Below are 22,995 nucleotides of genomic sequence, written 5' to 3'. Positions count from 1 at the left end.
TAGTCACTAGGAAGGTGTGGGTAGTGGCTCCTCACTGAACGTGAACGAATACTGCACACAGCGGGTTTGCACCATATATGCCAGTGCCTGTAGGACGCCTGTAGGATGTCTACACAAACTATACTCTGATTGTCTGATTTCCTCATTTCTAACAGTCAGGCTGCAGCAAGGAGAGCGTAGGTATCATGTTAACAGCGCTAACGGGCTCTTGGCGCAGTCCACAGGATTTGGGAGGTTGGAAAAAGGGAAAATCTTTATAACACACCTGCATCTCACCTTCGTTACCCTTAGTAACCCTTTGCCTGTTGCTTACGTGTTCACTATGACCCAACACTTGCAGCATGTATACGTAGAAAAAATGTGTGATCCTGACCTTGATATTTCCCACGGGAAACCAGCTTTGACTCTTTCTTCCCCCCACAGACTGCCGGCATCCACCTGTAAACCACGTTTATGACTAAGGCCAAAGGCACTGAGAACTTTAGCAACAAGGTTTTAAAGCTTTTGTGAATACAATCTCATATCTTGAGTATGAGGTTAAAACTATGGAAGTTGGCCCTCTCAACACATTCTGAACCTATGGCTTTAACCAAGAAGAACCCACGGTGACATCAGTGTAACAGAAAAACTCCTGATGGTATATCAAGGGCTTAAAGTAAGCCAGTACGGTCCAGTACTGCATACTGGTACAGGATCTGGCGGAGGTACGCAGTACCGGCTGGAAGGTTGGATGTGTGGCCACTCCTCGCCTTAACACTTATTTAAAAGCCGCTGTGGGCAGATGCAGCTCACACTGTGAACCAGACAGCACTTTAACTCATCATTTTAGCGTCTCTGTGTTTTTTAGTGTCAAATCAATGCTGCAAAATGGGATTTAAGTCACTTTCTCCTCTCACCTTATCCGCTAGTCCTGTCTCTTCCCTGAACAAACACATTGACCATGCGCGTCTTACAGGGTATGTTTGATCTGTTGTCACGGGACGGTCAAATCATTCGCAGTCAAGTAGGCATATTTTTAAGCAAGCTGGAGGTTGGTTAGTTTGCAACGTGACAAGAAAAGCAATAAAGGAGTCCTACAGTTTTCTGAACACTATTGTGATTGATAGCTCAAGATAAAACCCAATGCAATGGTAGAAGTGAAACATGCAGCAAAAAAATATGTATATATATTTGATAAAGTCACTTAAAAAGGAAACAATGCAGGGACGTTTGTTTAAGAGGAAGATTGCAGGTGAAAACGAAGAGGTATAAACTGAAGTTGGCCAGAAGGAGTTGCATCTCCTGCATTTATCAAATTATTTACTACAGAAATCAATTTACATATTTTATCCACAAAGTCTGGTCTAGATTTTTTCATCATTTTTCTGAATTAGATTTATTCTCAACTGTTTTTATCTGGATGAGGGTTGCGGTGAATCATTTTAACAACAATTTGATTCATCTCTTAATTTGTTCTTGCTAATCTGATTCATATCGGTTCATTTTGAATGATCCAATTCGACCCAATTCACTGACATAAACTTGATCCAGGACATCTTCAGCCAAAACCTCAACCAGTGTGATCAGAGGTTTTCCAGACTCCTTGTATTTCTCAATTCTGTAATGACACAAACAAGTAAACAAGAATGCATGTCAAATCCATTCACATTTTAGTTTCCTAACGTTCAGCCTACTGGTCTTTTTTTACAGCCAAAGAATCCAAAAGGGAACATAAACATTCTACCACATATGATCACATGACTTTGCTAAATTCAAAGTGTTTCCACACATTGGACTTAAATGAAGGACTGATCCATTTTGTGTGTTGTCCGCTGCGATGCAGTTGGTCAATTTTAAATATAGTAAAAAAAAACGACCACTGTATCTTAATCCACATGGTATTTTCCAAGATCCATTAGCATCTATTTGTTTCCTTTTGAAATTAATTTTATTATGGTATAGTTCGATATGATTCAATCAGCAGCTTTCCTCACCCCATTCAATCTAGTTGCATATATCAATTCATCGATTAATCAATAAACCCCTAACATGCATTTTGTGCTAAAAAAAGATTGAGATTGACGTAATTTATTATGTAAGGATTAATGGCCGACGAAGTGTGCGTTATTACTTTTTAACGCACGCCGTGGAAGCCTGAACCGTCTGACGCGAAGCTGCCGTTAAAAAAAAATAACACACATTTCGAAGGCCATTAACCCGCTTAAACCATGGTGACTTAGAAAAGCAATACATATTGACCAGTTTTTAGTCCTTTATTCTTGTTTTTTTTCCGATTCGGATCGCTTTTCTCACAAAAAGCGGACTATTTGTCACGTAAATAGTCCGCGTCGCGCTGCACCACCGCTGCAGTCAAGATTTGGCGATATATATATATATACTGATCTTTCCGATGGGCTGAATAAAGCATCAGTTCAGAGAGAAAGTTCACCTCTTACCACTTGTTTTTGTCCAAATGATGAAGCGAAAGGTTGTTTTAAAGAAGCCGGCGCAGTGATACAAAACATTTAAGCTATAGGTGACCGGAACTTCTTTTTTCACCGTGCGGTTATCAGGTTTTAATGCACACCCAGCAGCCAATCAGAATCAAGTATTCACCTGGACCATGTTATAAACAGACATAAACAAAAATCTACTTTCACCCCTGGGTATATCCCACTTAATTTTCCTTTTAGGAAAAATGCGCCAGGATTCTTGTAGATCAAATTCATCCTATTTTAAATTGTGTCTGTCTCATAAAAAACATGATGAAAAGTTCAAATCCATCTTCTGGGCTCATCTTGATCCCATAGTTTTCCATGGTCCAAGGATTGATGTTTCAGCTCAAGAGAGACAAAGACAGGAAGTCTCCAGATCGCCAGCAATGTGAGGGCTCAAAGTTCTCATCAGCTTTCTGGAAACTTCAGGCAGATTCCTTGTCTCAGCCCTTTCTGGCTGCCGCTTCTTTTAAGTGTCTCAGAAATAGATATTCTGTCAAAAAAAAGCAGTTTAAGAAAAGCTTTCAGTCGTTTGTTTTGAAAAGAATCAATAGTTCTTTCTGTCTGCTAAACGGCTTCAAAGGAACGGTCTGCACTGATGCAATAATGTATAAAGTTGGAGGGAACTCTGTGTGTCGTTGAGTGATTGTTTGAGGCCTGTGTGAGAGGTGGAAATAACAAGTGTGGATGCATTTACATCCGGATAAGACGCTGCTGCTCGCAGCTTATCTGCCCCTGAGAGTTGACCTTTTTTTACCCCCACATGTCCACTTTTCCTCTTGGACTTTTCCTTTTATTGCCAGGCATTTTTCTACAGTGTCAACTCCCATAAGGCTTTGCCAGCGGCATTTGACATCCCAACATTGACCGGAGGCCTTAATGAAAAACTGTGCCGTCTGCTCTCTCCAATATGACCTGTTTATCCCCACGGTAGACGCTGGTCGCCTAAAATCCACAGCTCCAAATCAATGCAGCTGCACTGAAGGCACAAACCGAATGATGAACTCACAGATGTTTTTCTCACCCCTCTGTAGTGGAGAGAGATGTGGAAAAGGGAACGGTTTGAGGAGAAAAAAATTAAATCAATTGCTTTTTCATTACAGCTTTGATTCATCTTTCCTGCTGATTTTTTACTCTGGATCTGTGGACAAAAGAAAATTGAATTTTTTCATCCGTCCCTTTTCAAACCCAATTATCATCCAGCCCATATGAATGGAAATTATAATTAAGCAGCATCCTTTGTGGTTTGAGACCTCTCTCTGCTCTCCTTTCACCTCTGGACCTGCAGATAGGATTGATCGGTAAGATCAATGGCGCCAGGGCTAATTGCAGAAAATAATAAATATTTGGTCCTTTTTCTTTGCACTGGGAGAGTGCAGAATTACATTTAGGGTGGCATTGCTGTACAGTAAACACAGGCCTTTTAGGATTCCTACCTGCCCTGATGGACACTTTAACTTCTCATAAGGTGGATGAAACACAGACATTCAATTTTCAATTCAATTCAATTTTATTTGTATAGCCCAAAATCACGACAACAGTCGTCTCGATGGGCTTCGAAGTAAAACATGAAATCAAAAGGATCACGAATACAAAGAGTTCAATAGAAAAATACTAAAATGAACTAACAAACTGACTAAGCTATACTGGCATCCCTGCCCTTAGACCCCCCTTCGCGGTAAGGAAAAACTCCCAAAAAAAACCGGATTCCGGAAAAAACGAAGAAACCTCAGGGGTGCCCACATGAAGGAGGGATCCTCCCCCAGGACGGACAGGCGATTTACCAGAAATCTTAGAGAAGAATTAACTTATCTAAATCTACAACTACATATATAAAAGTCCAGCAGACGAGCTTCATCCAGCCGTGGTTGTGGGGACAGTCAAAGGCGCGAGTCGAGCCGGAGACAGGAACCACAGCCAGGTGTAGGAGCAGGAGCAGAGACGAGGTACTCGGTCAGGTACAGAGCAGAGACGAGCCAGAGATGAGCCAGAGGCAGGATCCACAGCCAGGTGTAGGAGCAGGAGCAAAGGCGAGGTAAACGGTCAGGAACTGGAGCACGGATGAGCCAACATCATCACATCATCACTGAAAGTTTGTCCGTCTCTTTCCGACCACCATTTCCTCTTTTTCTGAGAGGACACTAAAGCCTCTTTTCTACTATTTTGAGCAAATCGTACCATTACCATTGCTTGTAGGTCCACAGAAAAAAGCATTGGACCGGATAGGACAGAGCTACTGTTAAAACCCGTTGATTGGCTAAAGGTCATTCCAACAAAAGAAAGCACCTAGAAAGCGGTTGTTTTGTTTTGCTCTTTGCTGTGCGCTGTCTTCACTCAAACAGCATTAAATGCTTTGTATCTATGAAGAACCAAAAGCCAAGTGGAAGAAAATGAGCTGCTGGATGACCTCCATTGGTGTTGTTGTTAAGGTCAACCCGCATGCCCCGTGACGGCCCAACTTTTAGTGGAAAACAGGACTCTTCCTTAGTGAGCCTTTGAGCAAAAATCTCCCCCCTGCCACATACTCAAAACCTCACCAAAATTTGCACTCACAAATGAATTTCAGGCTTAGTGACTGATGACATCACAGCTGGAGAAACCATCAACTAAATTAAATCAAACCAAAATCTGGTACGAGGCTTAAAATGTGTCCGAATCCACTAACCAAACCAATATCCAAAGGACGTTTTCAAATTATTATAGGATGGCCACAAGACACATTTGTGGCAAAGTGTGGAATTCTGGGATTTTCACACTAACTCACAATATGGGAAAAGAAAGCTTTTGTTCGACCGACTACAACCACAAGAAAAATTTCAGTGACCTTTGACCTCAAGAAGAGGCCGACATCTAGATTTTTTTGTTTCAATTCAAATTTAGTAACAAATACAAGTTTGAACTTCTCCTAGGTAATTGGATCTCTCGCCTCCTGATTCCTCAAGCATCACTGTGCTTTCATTACATCTCGGCTGCATGGATTACTGTAACTTTCTCTATTTTGGAGTCAGCCGGTTTTCCCTCTCACGTCTGCGGATGGTCCAGAACTCTGCTGCTCGAGTGCTCGGTGGAGCGCATAAGAGGGACCACATTACCCCAACCCTGGCCACCCTTCACTGGCTACCTGTTGGTTTTAGAGTTCATTTTAAGATTCCTTCCTTTTGTTTTTAAAACTTTAAACAATCGTGCACTTCCGGACCTCTCTGAGCTTTCCTGTCCTTACACCTCAACCCGGTACCTCAGGTCTGCTGATCAGCTTCTCCTGGAGGTACCGAGGTCCAAGAGAAAGCTCAGGGGGGAACGAGTGTTTTCAGTCCGTGCACCGAAGCTGTGGAACGCTTTACCACTGAGAATTCTGGAGGCATCACTGTCCATTTGTAAAAAAACTCTTTAAAGACCTTTGACGTGGTGTGTTTTACTGGTTATTTAGTCCAGTTGTCATTTACTGCCAATGGGGCCATCCTTGCAGCTTTAATATTTACCATAGATGACTTCAGGGAAGAATAGTAGGTCTGATACTTGATGGGTAACCAAAAACACATTTCTCCGAAAGATTTTGATTCATAAAAAAGTAATAGATCAGGTGTAGGCAGAAAAGTCCAGATGTCCAGAACATCTCCACTGGCTTCTCTGGAGGTAGAGAAGTCGAAGCTCTTCGCTCAGCCTCAAGGATTTTCTAATTGGTATTGATTGGGAAAATGCAGGCGTGGCTCAAAGCCTTCAGTGCAGGGAGATCTTCAGCGCTATCCACAGTAAAGTATAGGAATCCAAGTGGGGAGGGGGGCCCTGCAGGCCTGTCGTCTCCTGGATGTGAGGAACACCATCCTGTGCTTTCACTTTCCATCATGCTCCCATCAGAGCTTGCAGCAGCGCTGCAGCATTCACTGAGTTCTTCAAGCAGAGCAGCAGGTGTTTGCTGGAAGAAACTGTGACTCGTGGATGCCCCCCGTCAGGCTACTCATTACAGTCGGTTCCCTCCTTTGTCTCCTCATTTACGGGGGGGGCACACACGCCAGCACACATGCATACAAGCCCACTGAACAGCAGGTGGCCACTATCAGCTCCACAAATCAAAGCAGGCAGAGTCAACAGCAGCTCGTCATGGCTGGGTGTGGGAGGAAGAGAGGAGTTGGAGCCGTATATACAGTATGTATTTAAAGAGTCAATGAGTTGCGCCTGCGGTGGTCGTGTAAACGTGGCGGTAAGGAAAACATGTGGATGATTAAGACAGACAAAAGTAGCAGGTGTTACAGTCCCAGTGACATCAGGCGTCCGGGGAGCTCTCTGAGGAAGAGGAAGCATATGGCAGATGCCGTGCATGAGAGAGAGGTGTTAATTGATGAGAATGATTTCCCTGTGAGTACACACAAAGCATAGGAAGTAATGATGTGTACAGCAAGTTTAAGCGTAAACATTATAGAGTTGTTATTTCAGAGCCCTTTTTTAACTCACGCCTACTTTGCGTAACATATCAGCCGTCACTGCTTTCAGATTCTTTCCTGATCGTTTCATTCTTGAGGCTTTAAGGTTGCAGCACCGTGTTTGAGCCTTAATCAGGAGAACATTTCCTGGATTCAAAAAGTTAAATGCAACTGCTCCAAAACTGTTAAACTGTGCCCTTGATTAAAAACGGGGATCTCATCCCCGTAGCTAACCCTGTAGCACCGGAGATGCCACTGGGACACCTAAACCCCTGCGCTCTTTGATGCACCAAAAAGGGGCTGGATAGCTTAGTCCGTTAGGGCTGGACTGGCACACGGGAAATCAGGGTCCGGTTACCACAATAAGTTCCATCCAGTGTGGGCAAGACTCTTCACACCACACCTCAACTATGGGGGCCTAAGTTTGGGTCTTCCTGTGCCAGATAAAATACAGGGTTCTTTCTGTCAGGAAGGGCAGAAAGTCTCGACCACAAATCTTTGACCGTTAAGGCGTTCAACGTGAACCATTACTAGTTTACATTAGGAATGGAGCAAAGCTGCTTTTCTCTGCGACAGAATCTCCTGATTTACGTTGATGACGTAAAATCTCAGCCAATGCCACCTATGCGAATTAGTGAAAGCTGATTTGCTGTGGCGATATGCTAAAAAGTGAACAACAACAATGCAAATCAGCCGTAAAGTGTTGCATATCAGCAAAAAACGACTTTGCCGCGCGTTGGAGTTACGTCAATTGTGTAAACGGCTGAAGAGTTTTGGTAGTCGGAATAAAACTAACTCCAGTGTTAAAGAGATAAGCTCATTTAGAATATGTGCCTGTGAGAACTGGTGCCTTTTGAGTTTCTTTTTCTTTGAATCTCGTTGTTTTCTGATCAACCACCTGTTTCTACTTACAGTTAATTGGTTCCACAAATACTTCAAGTCCCAGCCAGGGGCCTCATTTATAAAACTTTGCATAGGATTTGCGTCAGAAGTGGCGTACGGATGAAACATAGGACGTGCGTACGCACAGAAATATTCGGATTTATAAAACCGTGCGCACGCACATCCTACGCATCTTTCCCTTAATAAATCACAACCAATTCTAAATGCTGCGCAGCTTTTGCGGCTACATGACACGCCCATAGTTGCCCATAAATAGTCCGTGAAACGCCCACAAATGAATATTCATTGATTGCGAAACCATGGCAAACACGGAGAGAAAATCAAAAAAACGTAACTTCACTCAATGTGAAGTAGAAGTTATCGTTGGCGAGGTGGAAAAGAGGAGAAAATGTTGTTTGGAGGGCACAGTGTGGCATTACTATTGCCAAAAAGGCACGTGAGTGGCAAACGGTGGCAGACGCCGAAAATGCTGTAGCCTCACAACCTCGGACCGTGGCCGAAATAAAAAAGAAAAGGTCGGACATCAAAGTCGAGGCAAAAAAACGTCTAGCGCTGACCCCCCCCCACACACACACACACACACACACCCGTGTCTGCCACGGGTGTGGGGGGGGGGGGGGGGGACACACCGGAGCTGACCCCTCCTGATGAGAGACTGGCGGCAATAATTGGGGAATCCCTTTTAAGTGGAGTGGTGACTGAGGCGCAGGGGGACACCGACGCGCCAGATGCACCGGGTGACACACCCCCAAAAGCCCGCAGAGGAAGTCAGAACCGGCTCATAAGCCACTCGTCCTCGTTTGCCAGCAAGTCTCCTTGCTGTCTAAAGATGCGTTCACTCCGAATTCTTCCATTTGCCACATCTTCTAAGAGCACAAGATCAGCCATTGTGCGTCATTACGCGTTGTGATGAGGATGAATTGCACAACATGCCAATGTTGCAGAACATATTTCACTTTTCTTTCTGCAAATAAGTGTTCATTTGAATTTCTGTTGTAATTTTCGTTTGATTTTTTTTTTGTTTGTTTCACTGCTGATCGATCAAACGGGTCTTCGTGTAGGCTGTTAATTGTAAGACTTGCTTTGTGAAGTCTTCATGTAATTTCTAAGAGGCAGTATTGTCATTTTCACTTTCACGTGTTTCTTCCATCTGCCGACGGTGTCGCCGTTTCTCATTTCACCCGTTTTTGTGCGTACGCCTGGGTCAGAGCGTGAAGGACCGCACATTTTCCCGTCAAGTTTGCTTTTTATAAATCTCAACTATTGCGTAGAGAGTGGCGTACGCCTTCTTTTGTGCGTACGCAACGTTTATAAATTAGGCCCCAGATCCTGATTTCACCCTTTTGTTGCTTTATTTTCAGGATCTTCATTTGCATCAGACTGATTGGTACGTCAGAGTTTGTCTGTTCCTATTGTTTTGGGTCCTTCCAGAATGACATGACTGTGGTACAGAAGTTGGACAGCTTTGTCCATTGTGGGACTGGAGATCTGATCGCCACACAAAGCTGCTCAAAAGCATTTGTTGAATCAACAAACATCTCCTTGCTCCTTTATCCTTCTGTGGAAGGGATTGACCATATTTTCATGCTTGTGCATGTAACAGGTTTATCCAGAATAATCTCTTTTGAAGAAGAAATCGCTTTGTAAACCGGCTTGGTTTGATGACCATCATCATATTCAGATTAAGGTTTTATTCTAGATGAGCCACATCTAGGAAGACACATGGGATATGCTTGTCTCAGAACAAACTCAAGAGAACTTTTCTGTCTTTTATAAAGATGTTGTAATTCAGTCAGATGAAAGAGCTTGATGACTGACATCCTTTATGCCTGTTTTTTTTGTCCAATTGTATTCAAACTTTGCAGGGCAATCGTGGTTTTAAATTGGCGGCCTTAAAGACGCACAGTTTCCAGTTTTGCATCCACTGAAATGACTATTTTGTGTTTTCTTCAGTTAGGTTGAAACATCAAGTTAAAAAATATGGGACCTGTGTGGGTTTGAATCTCAGTTGTCCTTTTTAAGTGGACTTAGCATGAGTGGCTTTTCTCCAGTCTCACAGCGTGATTGTTGACTCCTGTGAGTTTGTGAGGTTTTTTTTCTTTTTTTTTTTTCTTTGAGGACCTGTGATGGACAGGTGAACTCTCCAGAGTGAAGCCCTGTCGCTCTTAGACACTGTAGAATCCCAGTGACCCTAAAGTGGAGTAAAAAGGTTTAGAGACTTCTGGCCTGAAAACTAACCGCTATCCAGGGATAGTGGTTAGTTTTCAGGCCAGAAATAACATTTATTTGTTTCAGAAATTATTATTTTAAGAAAAAATTGGCTTTAGAGGAAACAAAGCATATTGGTCATTCAAAATGTTCAAAATATTTCTGTAAGCAGAAACATTTCCATAAGTGTAAAAAGGATATTAACTATATTATCATCTATAAAATGTGGCAAGTGTCGCCTTTTTAAAAAATTGTTGCCGTATGTTTATCTGAACTTAAAAGCTAACATAAAAATTTGTTTTGTTTTTTTTCTTTATTCATTATTAGCCTAAATCAAAAGCCGGCCTTGTTTCTAGGACATAGTTTCTGCAGAGCAGCAGGAGTTCATTATAAATTCAGGCCTGTGGGCGGGACCTCTGGCGTGGAGTCAGCCCGCCCCCAGTTCTCGTCACTTTATGTGCTCTCCCGCTAGCTTACAGCCCCTCACACTGCCAGCCTAACATTAGCGGTGCAACAAAAAAGGCGAGCATTATCGGAGCTATACAGACGGACGGTTATTTCCAGATTCCATCTCAGACGAGGAAAACAAAGACGTTCATGGATCGATTCATCACTGTAGCTGAATTTCCTGACAGTGTTTTTAAATGTCTACAGCTGTGCTCCTCAAACATCTTTCAATCTCAGAGGTATCTTCTGTCTGTGTGTGTGTTCAGTGAGGTATGACATATGCAAGTCAAATAAACAACTAAAACTGAGTCAAAAAATCTTCAATGTGTCTGCATAAAATAAAAAACCTTGACAAAGGGTCTCCTGCAGATGTTCTTCAACATGAAGCAGATTCGTAAATGGCTTAAAAAAACCAAGTACCATAGAAAAGGACTAACTAAAGACAGGAAAAGCTTTGTGTTACTTTGCTAGATAATAATAATAATAATAATACATTTTATTTCAAGCGCCTTTCAGGTCACCCAAGGTCGCTGTACAAGGTTAAAATAAGAAAGACAGAATAAAAACATCAATAAGAAGTTATCAGAGTAAAACATGAGTAAACATGTAAACATAAAGACATAAAGACATAAAACAGGATAGAAAAAACAGAAAAATGAGGTTGTGTTAACTGAATGGATTAACTGCATGATTGTTTGAAGAGATGAGTCTTGAGTTTGGATTTGAACAGTGGCAGAGAGTCGGTATTGCGTAAATCTGGAGGAAGAGAATTCCAAAGCTGGGGGGCGGAGGGACTGAAAGCTTTGCCCCCCCACAGTGACAAGACGGGCAGGTGGGACATGGAGTTGGAGAGAGGAAGAGCAGCGGAGAGACCGGGAGGGAATGGAAATGTGAAGAAGATCAGAAATGTAGGGAAGAGCCAGGTTATGGAGAGCTTTGAAGGTTATGAGAAGAATCTTGAAACTAATCCTTTGTTTTATGGAACGCCAGTGTAAGTTTAGGAGAATTAGTGTGATGTGGTGGGATAACGGGGTCCTGGTGATGATGCGGGCTGCAGAATTTTGGAGAATCTGCAGTTTCTTGAGTGTTTTATTTGGCAAACCAAACAGGAGGGAATAACAATAATCGATCCGAGAAGTGACAAGACTATGAACAAGTACAGCAGTTGTACGAGGAGTGAGAGAAGGGCGGAGACGAGAGATATTGCGGAGATGATAGTAAGCAGAACGGGTGATGTTATTAATATGAGATTGGTAAGAAAGTGAGCTGTCGAGGATGACACCCAGACTCTTTACCTGGGGGGAGGGAAGAACAGAGAAGTCGTTGATAGAGAAGGAAAAGTTATTGGATTTGGAAATAGTGGATGAAGTGCCTACAAGGAGGACTTCAGTTTTGGAACTGTTGAGTTTGAGAAAATTGGAAGATAACCAGGAATGGATTTCCTGGTTTAAGTATAAGAAATCATAAGAATAAGAGGAATAAGTATAAGAAATGAGAGCAAAGGCTTGCATATAACCGAATCTCCATTACATTGTGGAAAAAAATGCAAACTTTAAAAGCTGCGTCACATGGCCACTACGTACAATTTGCGCATATTGCATGGATGAAAATTTGTCATATGTGAATATACACAGAAAACGTACGAACGACAAATGTTTTTGTCTGTACATGAAATGTTTACAGATGTATCATGAATGAATCACGTTAAAATCACAGAAGAAGTACGAATAAACCCCGCAGAGAACAGGTAAATCAATGTAAAACATGAATTGTGTGTTATTACTGCTCTGTTTATATACCATTCATTAGGGATTCATGTGTCAATTATGTAATTTAAACGTGATATGTGCGCCGTAAGCGTGATATGAAAGTTATTCCTGAAATGTCCGTTAGACATACGTGGAACGTCGTGGAAAGCCACAATTTGTGTATGTATCTCGCATAAATCTCGCACAATGCGTAACATTTGCTTAAGAATTGCGTATAAACTACTGGAAATAAGCATAAACTGGGTATAGACCCATCAGCTGAGACCTTCGTCAGACATCTGCGCTCATTGATGAATGCAGAATGCAAGAAAACCCTTTGAATTACATACATGAAGCTTGTATCACGAAAGACCGACACTCCATATGTGAAAAATGCGCAAAATTAATGTGGCTGTGTGACACGGCCTTCAGGCAGGAACTTTGATCAGGTCTCATTTTCTGATGGCATTAGTTTGGCCCGACCACAGAGTGATTAGTCCTATTCAAAATGCATCAGTTTTGCCTTTCTCTTCTCCTAGTTATCATTCAAACATGGCTCCACTCCCTGTCTCTTTGTCAGCCATTTTATAAACCGTTTCTCTTCTTCTTATTCTTCTTTTAAATTATTCCATCCCCCATTTTTGAAACTCAGGGGCTCACACTCTTGACAAAAGAAAAAAAAGAAATCTGAAAATGTTGGAAAAGCATCAGCGTCTCCTTTTTTTGTTGGAAATCTGCTCTTTCCTGTCCTCCTTTTTTCTTGTCATTTTTCGTCTTCTTTTTACTCCTCTTCCAGCACAGAAGCTCTTTATAGCCCTTTTTCGCCATGCTGCGATAATTAGTCAGAGCTAAAATAATACAGCCTGGAGAAAACAAGCAGATCTGAGCAGAAGGCCTCACTCTGCTGGGAAGGAAGAAGGAGGGAAGAGGAGGAAGGTATGGAAGGATGTTGATGGAGAAAGAGAGACAGAGGCAGGAGGAGAAACGTGGAGATTAGCTGATTTGAAATGGCTACCAGCAGATTGTTAGACGCTGAAAGTGCCTTCGTTGTGTTTTTCTGTTCTTTATCAGCTTTTTTTTTTTTTTTTTTTTGCATGACTGTGAGTGTTTGCAGCAAATAACACTCAAACACTGGAACGTGCACACGAGAGCATTAAAAATGAGCGTCCGTATTTCATAGTAGCATCCCCTTGCAAGCAGTTTAATGACAGCACTAGCAAATGTCTGGGGAAAAAAAGAAAAAAAAAACAACTGCACATTCATGTATTCTGAAAAATATCCAAACAGAGAAGAGCTCCATCTGAGGTCATATGGGCTCCAGAGAGCGTGTTAGACGTTCAAGTCATAAATAAGAGCTCATTTGAAAGCAGAAATCAGAAGAAAAAAACCTGTTTATAGTCAGAACATAGCAGGTTTGCATCTGCAAATGTCCGAGTTCAGTCATATTTGTTAGCATGAAGATGCTGTCTCTGCCTTCCCAGAATCCACTGCTGTTATGCTTTCTTGTTAATTTTCCTTCTATAGGGAAGCTTGGTTGTTTCAGTGGAAAGTAAATGGCAATTATATATTTCATCCTGCTTCTTTTTTTTTTTTTATCTTATTTTACAGCCATTTTAATTCTTGGCTCTTTTTTATTTTGAGCTTAATTTCCTTTTTTTTATTTTATTTTTTTACAGTTGCTACTATTATTATTATTTGTAAGTTGTATTTCATTTTTACTTTAATCCATTTTCCATCTTTTTATCACACTGTAAAGTACTATTTTTTGTTTTATCAGTCTTCAGAGTTCTGACAAAAGTTTGATATGCCATGTTTCCACACTGTTGGATTATAAATCACTCCATCAATGTATGTTCTATTTATAAACTTACGCCATACAGAAGGCGCAATGAACTAAGGCACATTAAGCATGGCAAAACAGTCAGAGATATCATATTTTTTGGACCACAAGTCGGTCCAGAGTATAAGTCAGAGAGACCACAAATGAATAAAATTACACATAAGTTGCATTTTTGGGAGGAAATTATTTCTTGAAAGCAAATCCTGAAAACTGAATAGATAACCATCATTGACTGAATATTTGCACACTTCACTACTGTAACACACTGATGCTTGTCTATATATAGCAGGGGTGAATAGTACGAGGCGACCGCGAAGGATGTGACGGTAGATCGCATGCCATTAAAAAAAACACATTTTATTTTGTTTTTTTAAAACCCATCAGCGAAGAATCATCCTCACCGTGAAGTATGTCAATTGATTGACACGCAGCATAGCCAATCCAACATCCTCTGAGACATATGTCATTGAACATGCGTGTTTAACTCTGCTGAGCTCACATTCTACCTGCCATCCTTAGCATGAAGAACATGCTAACAAGTCAACTAAACTCTTTATGTCACTTAAAATCACCAAAGCAGTTGAATTCTTCCTTCTTTTTTCTTCTGCCGTAAATATACGTTTCCATCAGTATCAAATACTAACTCACACACCTACGGTGTCCTCTAGTGGTTGGTGCTATTTATTTTTTAAATAACATATAAGTCGCACCTGAGTATAAGTAGCACTCCTGGCCAGATTATGCAGCCAACTCCGATATAAGTCCATTAGTCACTAAGAGTTAATTAAGTGCGTTCACACAAAACCTTTTTGTTACACGTTAGCCACAGTCGAGGCGCTAGCCACAAAGGCGTATTTACAATATTTGTAACTATCAACCTTGTTTGCAACACGCAAAGAACAGAGTGATACCAGTAAAACAAACGTTACTGTGACTACGCTAACTCCCTACCTTGTTAGTAACTTGTAGAAATAACCCAGCCCGACACAGCTACACGTTAGCTGTGTTAGCGTCTTCACAGTAACACCCAATCGTCGTGTAACATAGTAAGCGTCGCGTACCTCTCAAAATCGTTTCAACATCCGTAAGAACAACCGGATTTAATCCATGTACAAGTCAGTTTTTGAAAATAAAAATGAAGGCTTTTCAGTGCACTTTATGTTGCGGAAAAGACGGTACTTTGGTTTGAAACATTTGAAAAACTTCCTAACAATCAATTATTAATTATCGATAGAAAATGCTGATCCCTGAGCAAAGTCTGTGTAGAAAAGAACAGAATATTCAATAGGAAAAAAGAAAAACATTATTGTTTTCCTGGGAAAGCATAGATGATGACTATGAAATCCTCAATAACTTCCATCTAGAACTTTGATGTTTTTTTACACTTCAGTTCAGTTTTTTCATGCTGAATCGCTAGCTGTGGTTCATAGTTAGATAAAGTCTCTAGTTTCTGTTTCTGTTTGGATCGCAGATAAACAACAGGAAATGGGATTGTTGGAAGGTCACAATGTAGAGAAACAGGAAAAGCTTCTTTAATTACTGCAAAAATAATTAAAATGTTGTTGATTGAGTGGGGTCTACGCTGTGCATGGAAATAGATCTGAATCCCTCGTTTACTTGTGTATTCGTTTAGCTATGTGCTGCATGTGTATTGGCACTTAAACATACAGACTGTGTTTATGTATGCCCAGGAGGTGCAGGCGGCTCCCAGGAATGACGGCAGTTCACCGTAGTTTCATTACTCTATGCTAATCACAGCCAGCACTCATCATTCCTCATTTACAGTGGAGTTCACTGGACTGTAGCCAAGACACACTCCACTTGTTAAAGTTCATAAATGAAACATTCTCATTTACACATGCATGTATCTGCTGGGTCACTTTGACAGGGACATCTGAGGATTGTGTTGAGGTGTCGGCTCACGCTGGCAGCCGGAGCCACACCAGCTCTGTCAGTGTCGCGGGACTTTGAACGCAACACAACTGCAGGCCACTGAAAACAGGCAGGGCTGGGTAGATTAGCATTCCAAAGCCAGGCTCTCACCAGCACTCTTCTCATTCTGCTCCACTTGACTCCATAACCGTCACATCACTCTAATGTGAGCAGACAGCGCTATAGCTGCAATGAACTTGCGCAGAGTTTAGAACAAACACACACATGCGGCGGCTCTGCTGAAATCAAAACATGTTGAAACTGTTTCCTCAATAGTCAGAACGTTTATTACGTACAGAGATATATGCATAGTGGGTTAAAGAGAAATCTTTGCCTGACAGACTTGGAAATGTTGGGTAGCTTGAACTGCACAGGAGAGTTTAGAAGAAGGAAAAATGGAAGTTATTTGAAATGTCTGCTTAGGCGTGCTTTTCTTTACTGTCAAAGTTTGTCTACTGTTTACTTCTGTTTCTAGGTTTATTCTGAGTCTGTTTGATTGCAAAGTTACCACTGCAAATACACAAAATCTCAACAACTGTTTTTTCTACTATAAATATCCTGTTATTATTCATAGAAGACAAAAATAACTTAATGTTAAATTTTCAAGAAGATAATGTCTCAAGTGAAACTTTTTTTTTGACTCATAATTTAGACAAACTTTTGACAACATGGTTGTAAAATTTGACATTCTCACTGCACGGTGGGGCAGTGGTTAGCACTCTCACAGCAAGAAGGCCCCCCGGTTAAAGTCCTGGCTGGGGGACTTAAAGCAGAACATCAATGGGGTACCTTTCTGTGTGGAGATGGCACGTTCTCACCGTGCCTGCGTGGGTTTTCTCCGGGGTCTCCGGCTTCCTCCCGCCGTCTAAAAATCTGCTCCATAGGTCAATTAGCAACTCTAGATTGTCCATAGGTGTGAGTGTGAGAATGAATGAGTGTGTGATTGTGGCCCTGCGACAGACTGGCGACCTGTCCAGGGTGTCCCCTGCCTTCGCCCGTAAGTGCCCGGGATAGGCTCCAGCAGCCCCGTGACCCCATAAGGGACAGAACGGAAGAAGATGAATGAATGTCTTTTTTAAATTGGTCTAAAAAAAGGATTGTTGTAGCTCTTAATAAAGGGAATTTCTTGATGAAAATATTTAGCATGTATGCACATGAACTTACTTTGAAGATATACAACTTTTTTCAGCAAAACATGCTTATTTTAGGACACAATATTTCTAATTATCAGAGAAAAATATCTATGAGTGTTTATAGCTAATTTCAAGATTCCGTTTTGTCGTGAAAGACCAGGACATCACAGCTTATCTGAAGAAATCTCACCAAGCCAACTTCTGCAAGTTCAATCGGCAGATTTTTTCACTTACAAGAGAAAAACATCTTGTATTCCAGAGTTTTTAACTTGTTTTATTTCTTCCTGGCTCACTAGGACCTTTTTTCTGTGTTGCAGCTGGGACAACGTACATCTTCGGGCGGGGCGGAGCCCTCATCACATACACCTGGCCACCCAATGACCGGCCGAGCACACGGGCAGACCGGCTGGCAGTGGGCTTCAGCACGCAGCTGAAAGAAGCCATTCTGGTCAGGGTGGAGAGTGCCAAAGGACTGGGAGATTACCTGGAGCTGCACATAGTAAGATTATTTTCCCGTTAGCTCTTAAAGAAATACACCTAACAATGCTTTAAAAAAATATCCAGAACAAAAGAAACAGCTCAAACTGCTCGGTTTGTACAATTGCACTCTTTTTAAGAGCTCATCACTAACCAAACCCAGCTGTGGACAGACTTGGTAAACTGTTCCTCATTTTGTTCTTGTTCTTTTTTATCATTTGGCTTCCTCTTTTAGGCTGCCATAAATTCCCGGCTATTCTAAAGCAGCAGTCTGCAACTTGTGTTTCATTTACATTTACATTCACAAATGTTCTTTTTCCAAGACCCTTGGGAGAATCTGTCAACTTTGATTCCCATACCCACGGCTACTCCATGTTTCTGGCTGGTTCACTCAAGTGCTGCTCTTCTCCAGCGGCTGTTATTGCATTGATAAGGAGTAAAAAAGACACAATCAGTTTTATCTCCACTTATCTAACCCTCAGCTGTGTGAACAAGCGGCTGTTGGGAAGTGCGATCAGACTGCTCCAACTTTGCTGTGACCCCAATTTGTTTGAGCGCCTCGCACCCGAAAGCGACAGGAACACAGTCGACCCTGGTCCATTTCTCATCCAGTGTTCCATAAACTGAGAGTGACAGGGTTAGCGATGATGGGAAATAGAGAGGGAAATGTGAAAGAGCAGATGGGCCGAACTGCTGGATAGACCAGGTAGGTCAAGGCCAATTCCAACGCTCTGGGTAACAGTGGTAAATACTGATAATGACTGTAATGATAACAGATGATAGTTTTAATTGTGATGGATAGTGCAAATGATGCAGAGGATGAAGGGTTTATGAATCAAAGGTCAGGGGAATCAACTTTAAACTCTAGTTTGTTGTATGTAGAGATAAAAAAAAAACGTGTTTGTAAAGACTGTTTATTTATACAATGGAAACAACTAAGAATAACAGGATTGATGATTTCACAAACATCATGTTTTTCTCTGATCCAACCTGAAAAAAACTTTGAAATGAATTAGTGAAAAAATACTTACCGTATTTTATGCACTTTATTTATAGATATATCTATCCTTATCTATCTATCGATCCATCGATCGATGGATCGATAGATAGACAGACAGACAGACAGACAGACAGACCAAAAGTTTGGACACACCTGCTGATTTTTCAAGAAGAGTTTTCTTTATTTTCATGACTATGAAAATTGTAGTCACACTGAAGGTAGTGAAAACAACTGACAATATGTCATATTCTAGGTTCATATAACATTTGTGACAGTGACAGTGCGAATTATAATTTAAAGTGCTTATATGGATTAATTATGGTTCTGCTTACTGATGTTGAAGTGATTTTTAGTGGTAAACGCTGCTCTGCCAAGAAGTCGGTGTGTTTTTTTGCATGTCACTAACAAGGCTGGGAATTAGCATTGTCACACTGACGTGTTTTTGTTTTTTTTACTGTTATCAGTCTGTTTTTTTACTAATTGAAAAAAAGGTCGGACGTTATTGCAAACGCTAACACGTATAACATGTCGCAGCGTTGGATTGCATGTTTCTTACACGGTTGGGGGTTAGCGTAGTCACAGTATCATTTATTTTAGGGGTATCAGTTTGTTTTCGTACATGTTGCAAAAATAGTTTGGGCGTTACTGTAAATTCGTCAACACGGCTAATCTGGTGTTGCATTGTGTTTTTTTCGTTATGTGTTACTATTAAAGTTAAACTAATTTCTTTAGCGTGCAAAGGGTAATATATTATCATATTTATGGATTTAGTTTACTCTGAAAGGCTTAAGAACTGCAGGGTTTGCCCCTTTTCATCCTGTGATGAGTCTTTTGTTCTTGTTATTTTGTACATCTTTGATGTTAAAGTATGACCACAATGGTCTTGAATACCCTTTGTAGCCATGATTCTGAACCATCCCCCCTGATGGTTCAGGCGACTTGATAAATTAAAACCACCAAAGAAACCCATCATCAACCTGTGATGCTTTTTTTTTAAAACCCACTCTGATAAAAACTGTGTTTTTAACTTGTTTTTGTGCCAATTTTAAGAAAATTAGGCTTAAAATTGCATTCTTGAGTCTTTCTTTATTCAAAAATTGTGAATCAGGAGCAGAAAAAAAGAGCACTTTGAGCTTTAAGATAAGAGATAAGATAAGATAGGACTTTAATGATCCCCTGGGGGAAAATACAGTTGTCACACCTGCCAAAATAAGAAATATAGCAGTTAGGAAAAGACAAAAATAAAAGTAGCAATGAGTAGGAATAAAATAGTAATAATAGAAAGTGGAAGTAAAAGTACACGTCATAAATAACAAGTTAAATAATTCAATAAATAACAGCAGCAGTTTCAGCAGTCCGTGTTGTTGTATAGTCTGACTGCTGTTGGGACGAAGGACCTCCAGTAACGTTCCTTTTTGCACTGGGGGTGTGGGGGTGCAGCAGTCTTTGGCTCAACAAGCTACTCATGGTGGGATGTAGAAAATACGCCGGGCCAGCTACAAACTCCCTGCTCTGAGATTTTAGCAACAGGGAGGCTTTCTGCTTTCTGCCCACAACTCAAAGGTACATTTTTTAATAAAATTCTGCCACTCTGCAGAAAATGTGTCCTAGAAAATGACAGAGGCTTTTTGGTTTTGGCTAAAAGCAGCATGATCGAAAATCAATGACCACTGGGAACGCTTTGACAAAAGATCAAAAGAGGTCTTAAAAACAACACATATGCAAAAGAAAATCCCAGAAAATGACAAACTTTGATTCCTTTTGTATCCTCACACATCAAATCTAGTTTATCATGAAAATGCCCAACAACATGAAGTAGTTGGACTTTCCAAAGCACGGTCTGTAAAATGGGTGACTCTGATCGCAACTGTTGTTTCTGTACCAGCAAACGACAGGTTTGTGAAGAATGTTGTCTCTGGCTGTCTAACAGAAATATGGGCCCTGGTGGGTTTGTCTGATAATACTATGCCACTACGACGTGATGGAACATTATTCCTTATCTTGACCAAACACCCGTCTCTTTATATGCTCTTCCTCCTTCATAAGACCTCCTGTAACAGAGGTGGGGACATCGTGCACGACACCCTACATCTTCCTGACATGCTGTCATCAGGCTCAGAGCTGTGGAAGTGAATGTTCTCAGGACTTTCCTTCATCTCCTCAGGACCTCTTGCCATGTTGCTTATTACTTAAAATTCAGAATAGTGTGGTTGACGTTTTTAGAGATGGAAAAGCTGTATCGTGCACTGTCTGCAAAGTTCCCATCATGTTGGATCTATGCTACCCAGACCTAACAAGTAAAGGTTACAGTGCACCATCTGTACGCTCAGGTCTGTAGTAAGGTTTTCAGGCGGGCTGTCAGGCACTCTCAAACCAACATAACCTGGAATTTTTCCCATTTTTGCTGGGAAACTGGCCTTCATCCTTCAACGAAAAGTACTTCTACTGACTGTTAAAGACTTTCTCTATTGAATAACTCAGATCTTTTAAATACCACACAAGTCCCCAAGAGCCCGTGAAGTAATTAAGCCTATTGGATAAGTAAAGATCTCTTTAAAGAATATCTCACAGTTTTATGCAGCTTTCACACTTTCTGATCACATGAGCATATTGATAACCTTCTAAACCCATATCTATATAATATGTCTTAATTTAGAGCTAAAGCTTTTGAGCTAAGATGACGATCAGGACTCTTGAGGATTCCTCCTGTGGAACAGCAGAGTCAGCTTTGGTTCAAGGCCTCTCTCCACTAATGGAAAATGCTCATGGAGTCACCTGCATTCAATCCAGGCTTTACCTTTAGTCATCACTTTACTTTAGCTGCACACATTTTTTGCGGATTTACGTCTGACTCTGATTTGAGGTCCATAAATTTTAATGCCAAGCAGGTGAATTCGCATTGCCTCTCTGGGATTTCTGTCATAGACGGTCAGCAGGTTATTTAACTTATTCTGTTTCTGATCTGATCTAAAAGCAATAGAACTTTCATTTAAAAAATGGTAATCATTGAGAAATATCTTTATTTGGTTTGTGTCTCTGGTAGAACATTTCTGCAGGTAAAATATCATTGATCATTGAGGATTTTATTTGTTGTTCGTCATTCAAACTACATTTAGTTCACAAAGCAATTTCATAATAAGCATTTATGTCATTTTAAGTGTTCAACTTTTTTACTAAAAAGGGATTGTGTGAAGATTGTAGATCCAGTAAACTGAAAGTGTTTATATTTTATTCTTCATGCATTTGCAAACACAGCATGGCAGATGGTAGGGTTTTTCCATCTGTCAGTCACTGTCAGTGTTGTGCCGTGAGGATCCAAGCGTTTTCAAAAATGAAGACATTTGTGGGTTGTTTTCACAGACGAGGCTACTAGGAACACTAGCCAGAGAATGGCCTTTTATTTCAGCCTTTTTGAAAAACTTGGAAGTGTTTTCCTGTTCTCCATTGTTCTCAGTACCTGGCATGTCTGTCGTGCTGGCGTCCAATCAGTAAGGTAAACAAAGCTAAACTGTATTTTAATTCGTTGCTCTCGTAACTGCAGAGCAAGAAACTCAAATCGTTGTTTATGCACACACAGAATGGGTTACTAAGGCAAAGAGAGTTGCAAGAATTGCTGACGAAGCGTGTAAATAACCTGACAGGTGGTTCAGCAAAGCTTTTAATACTTTAAAACCAGTTCATCTTTGAGCTTTATATCTTTGCTGTTAATTGAATCCTGTTTCTGTTTTTTTCCATTGGCATTCTCGTCTTGAAGCTGTGACATATACATTACAGATAGTACGTTGTTGCACTAACTGCTCCACTTGAAGTGTCTCCTCTGCAGTTATGGGCTGGTGCACCGGGTGCAGCGGACTCTGTCTGTAGCTCCATCACTGGCTGTCCACCTCATAGCATTAAATAAGGGCTGACTCTGATTACCCGTCAGGGAGCCATCCTTCACCAAAGCTGTTTGCCTCGAGTGGAGGGAGAGCAGGGCGGGACCCCCACATTCACCCTTGTTTTAGAAAATAACAAATGCTGAAGAAAGGAAGAAAAGAATGTGCCGTGTTGGTGTTTAGACTCCAGCAGGATCTGTTTTGTGACCAGAAACCCTGTGGCTAAAATGGGAACTGCCGCATCCAAGACTGGTATTTATGGACAGCCCCAATGTTGTTTGAGGATAAATGAAACACACACTCACCGGACACTTTTCACACCTGTCTAACCTCTCGTTAATGCAAAATTCTAATCAGCCAATAACATGGGAGCAACTCATTTAGGTCCAGACGATCTGCTGCAGTTCAAACTGAGCATCAGAACAGATAAGAAAGGTGATTGAAGTGAGTCTAAACATGGTTGCTGGTTCCAGACGGGCTGGCCTGAGGATTTCAGAAACTGCTGATCTACTGGGATTTTCACCCTCAGCCACCTCCAGG

At 41.2% G+C, this 22,995-nt stretch overlaps 1 protein-coding gene across 7 annotated transcripts in view; it reads left to right on the top strand.

Moving 5' to 3' along the window:
* The window catches only part of LOC101166255 (neurexin-2), an 806,741-nt gene that overhangs the window by 653,883 nt on the left and 129,863 nt on the right, over positions 1-22,995 (top strand). For all 7 annotated transcript variants that reach the window (XM_023965856.1, XM_023965855.1, XM_023965854.1 and 4 more), the window contains one exon: positions 17,421-17,602. In XM_023965856.1, coding sequence (XP_023821624.1) covers positions 17,421-17,602 — 182 coding nt within the window. The remainder of the gene's footprint in view (positions 1-17,420; positions 17,603-22,995) is intronic.

Source organism: Oryzias latipes, chromosome 18 (assembly GCF_002234675.1).
Source record: "Oryzias latipes chromosome 18, ASM223467v1".
NCBI lineage: Eukaryota > Metazoa > Chordata > Actinopteri > Beloniformes > Adrianichthyidae > Oryzias > Oryzias latipes.
Note: the sequence above shows the minus strand (reverse complement) of the source record. Positions and strands in the feature narration are given on the sequence as shown.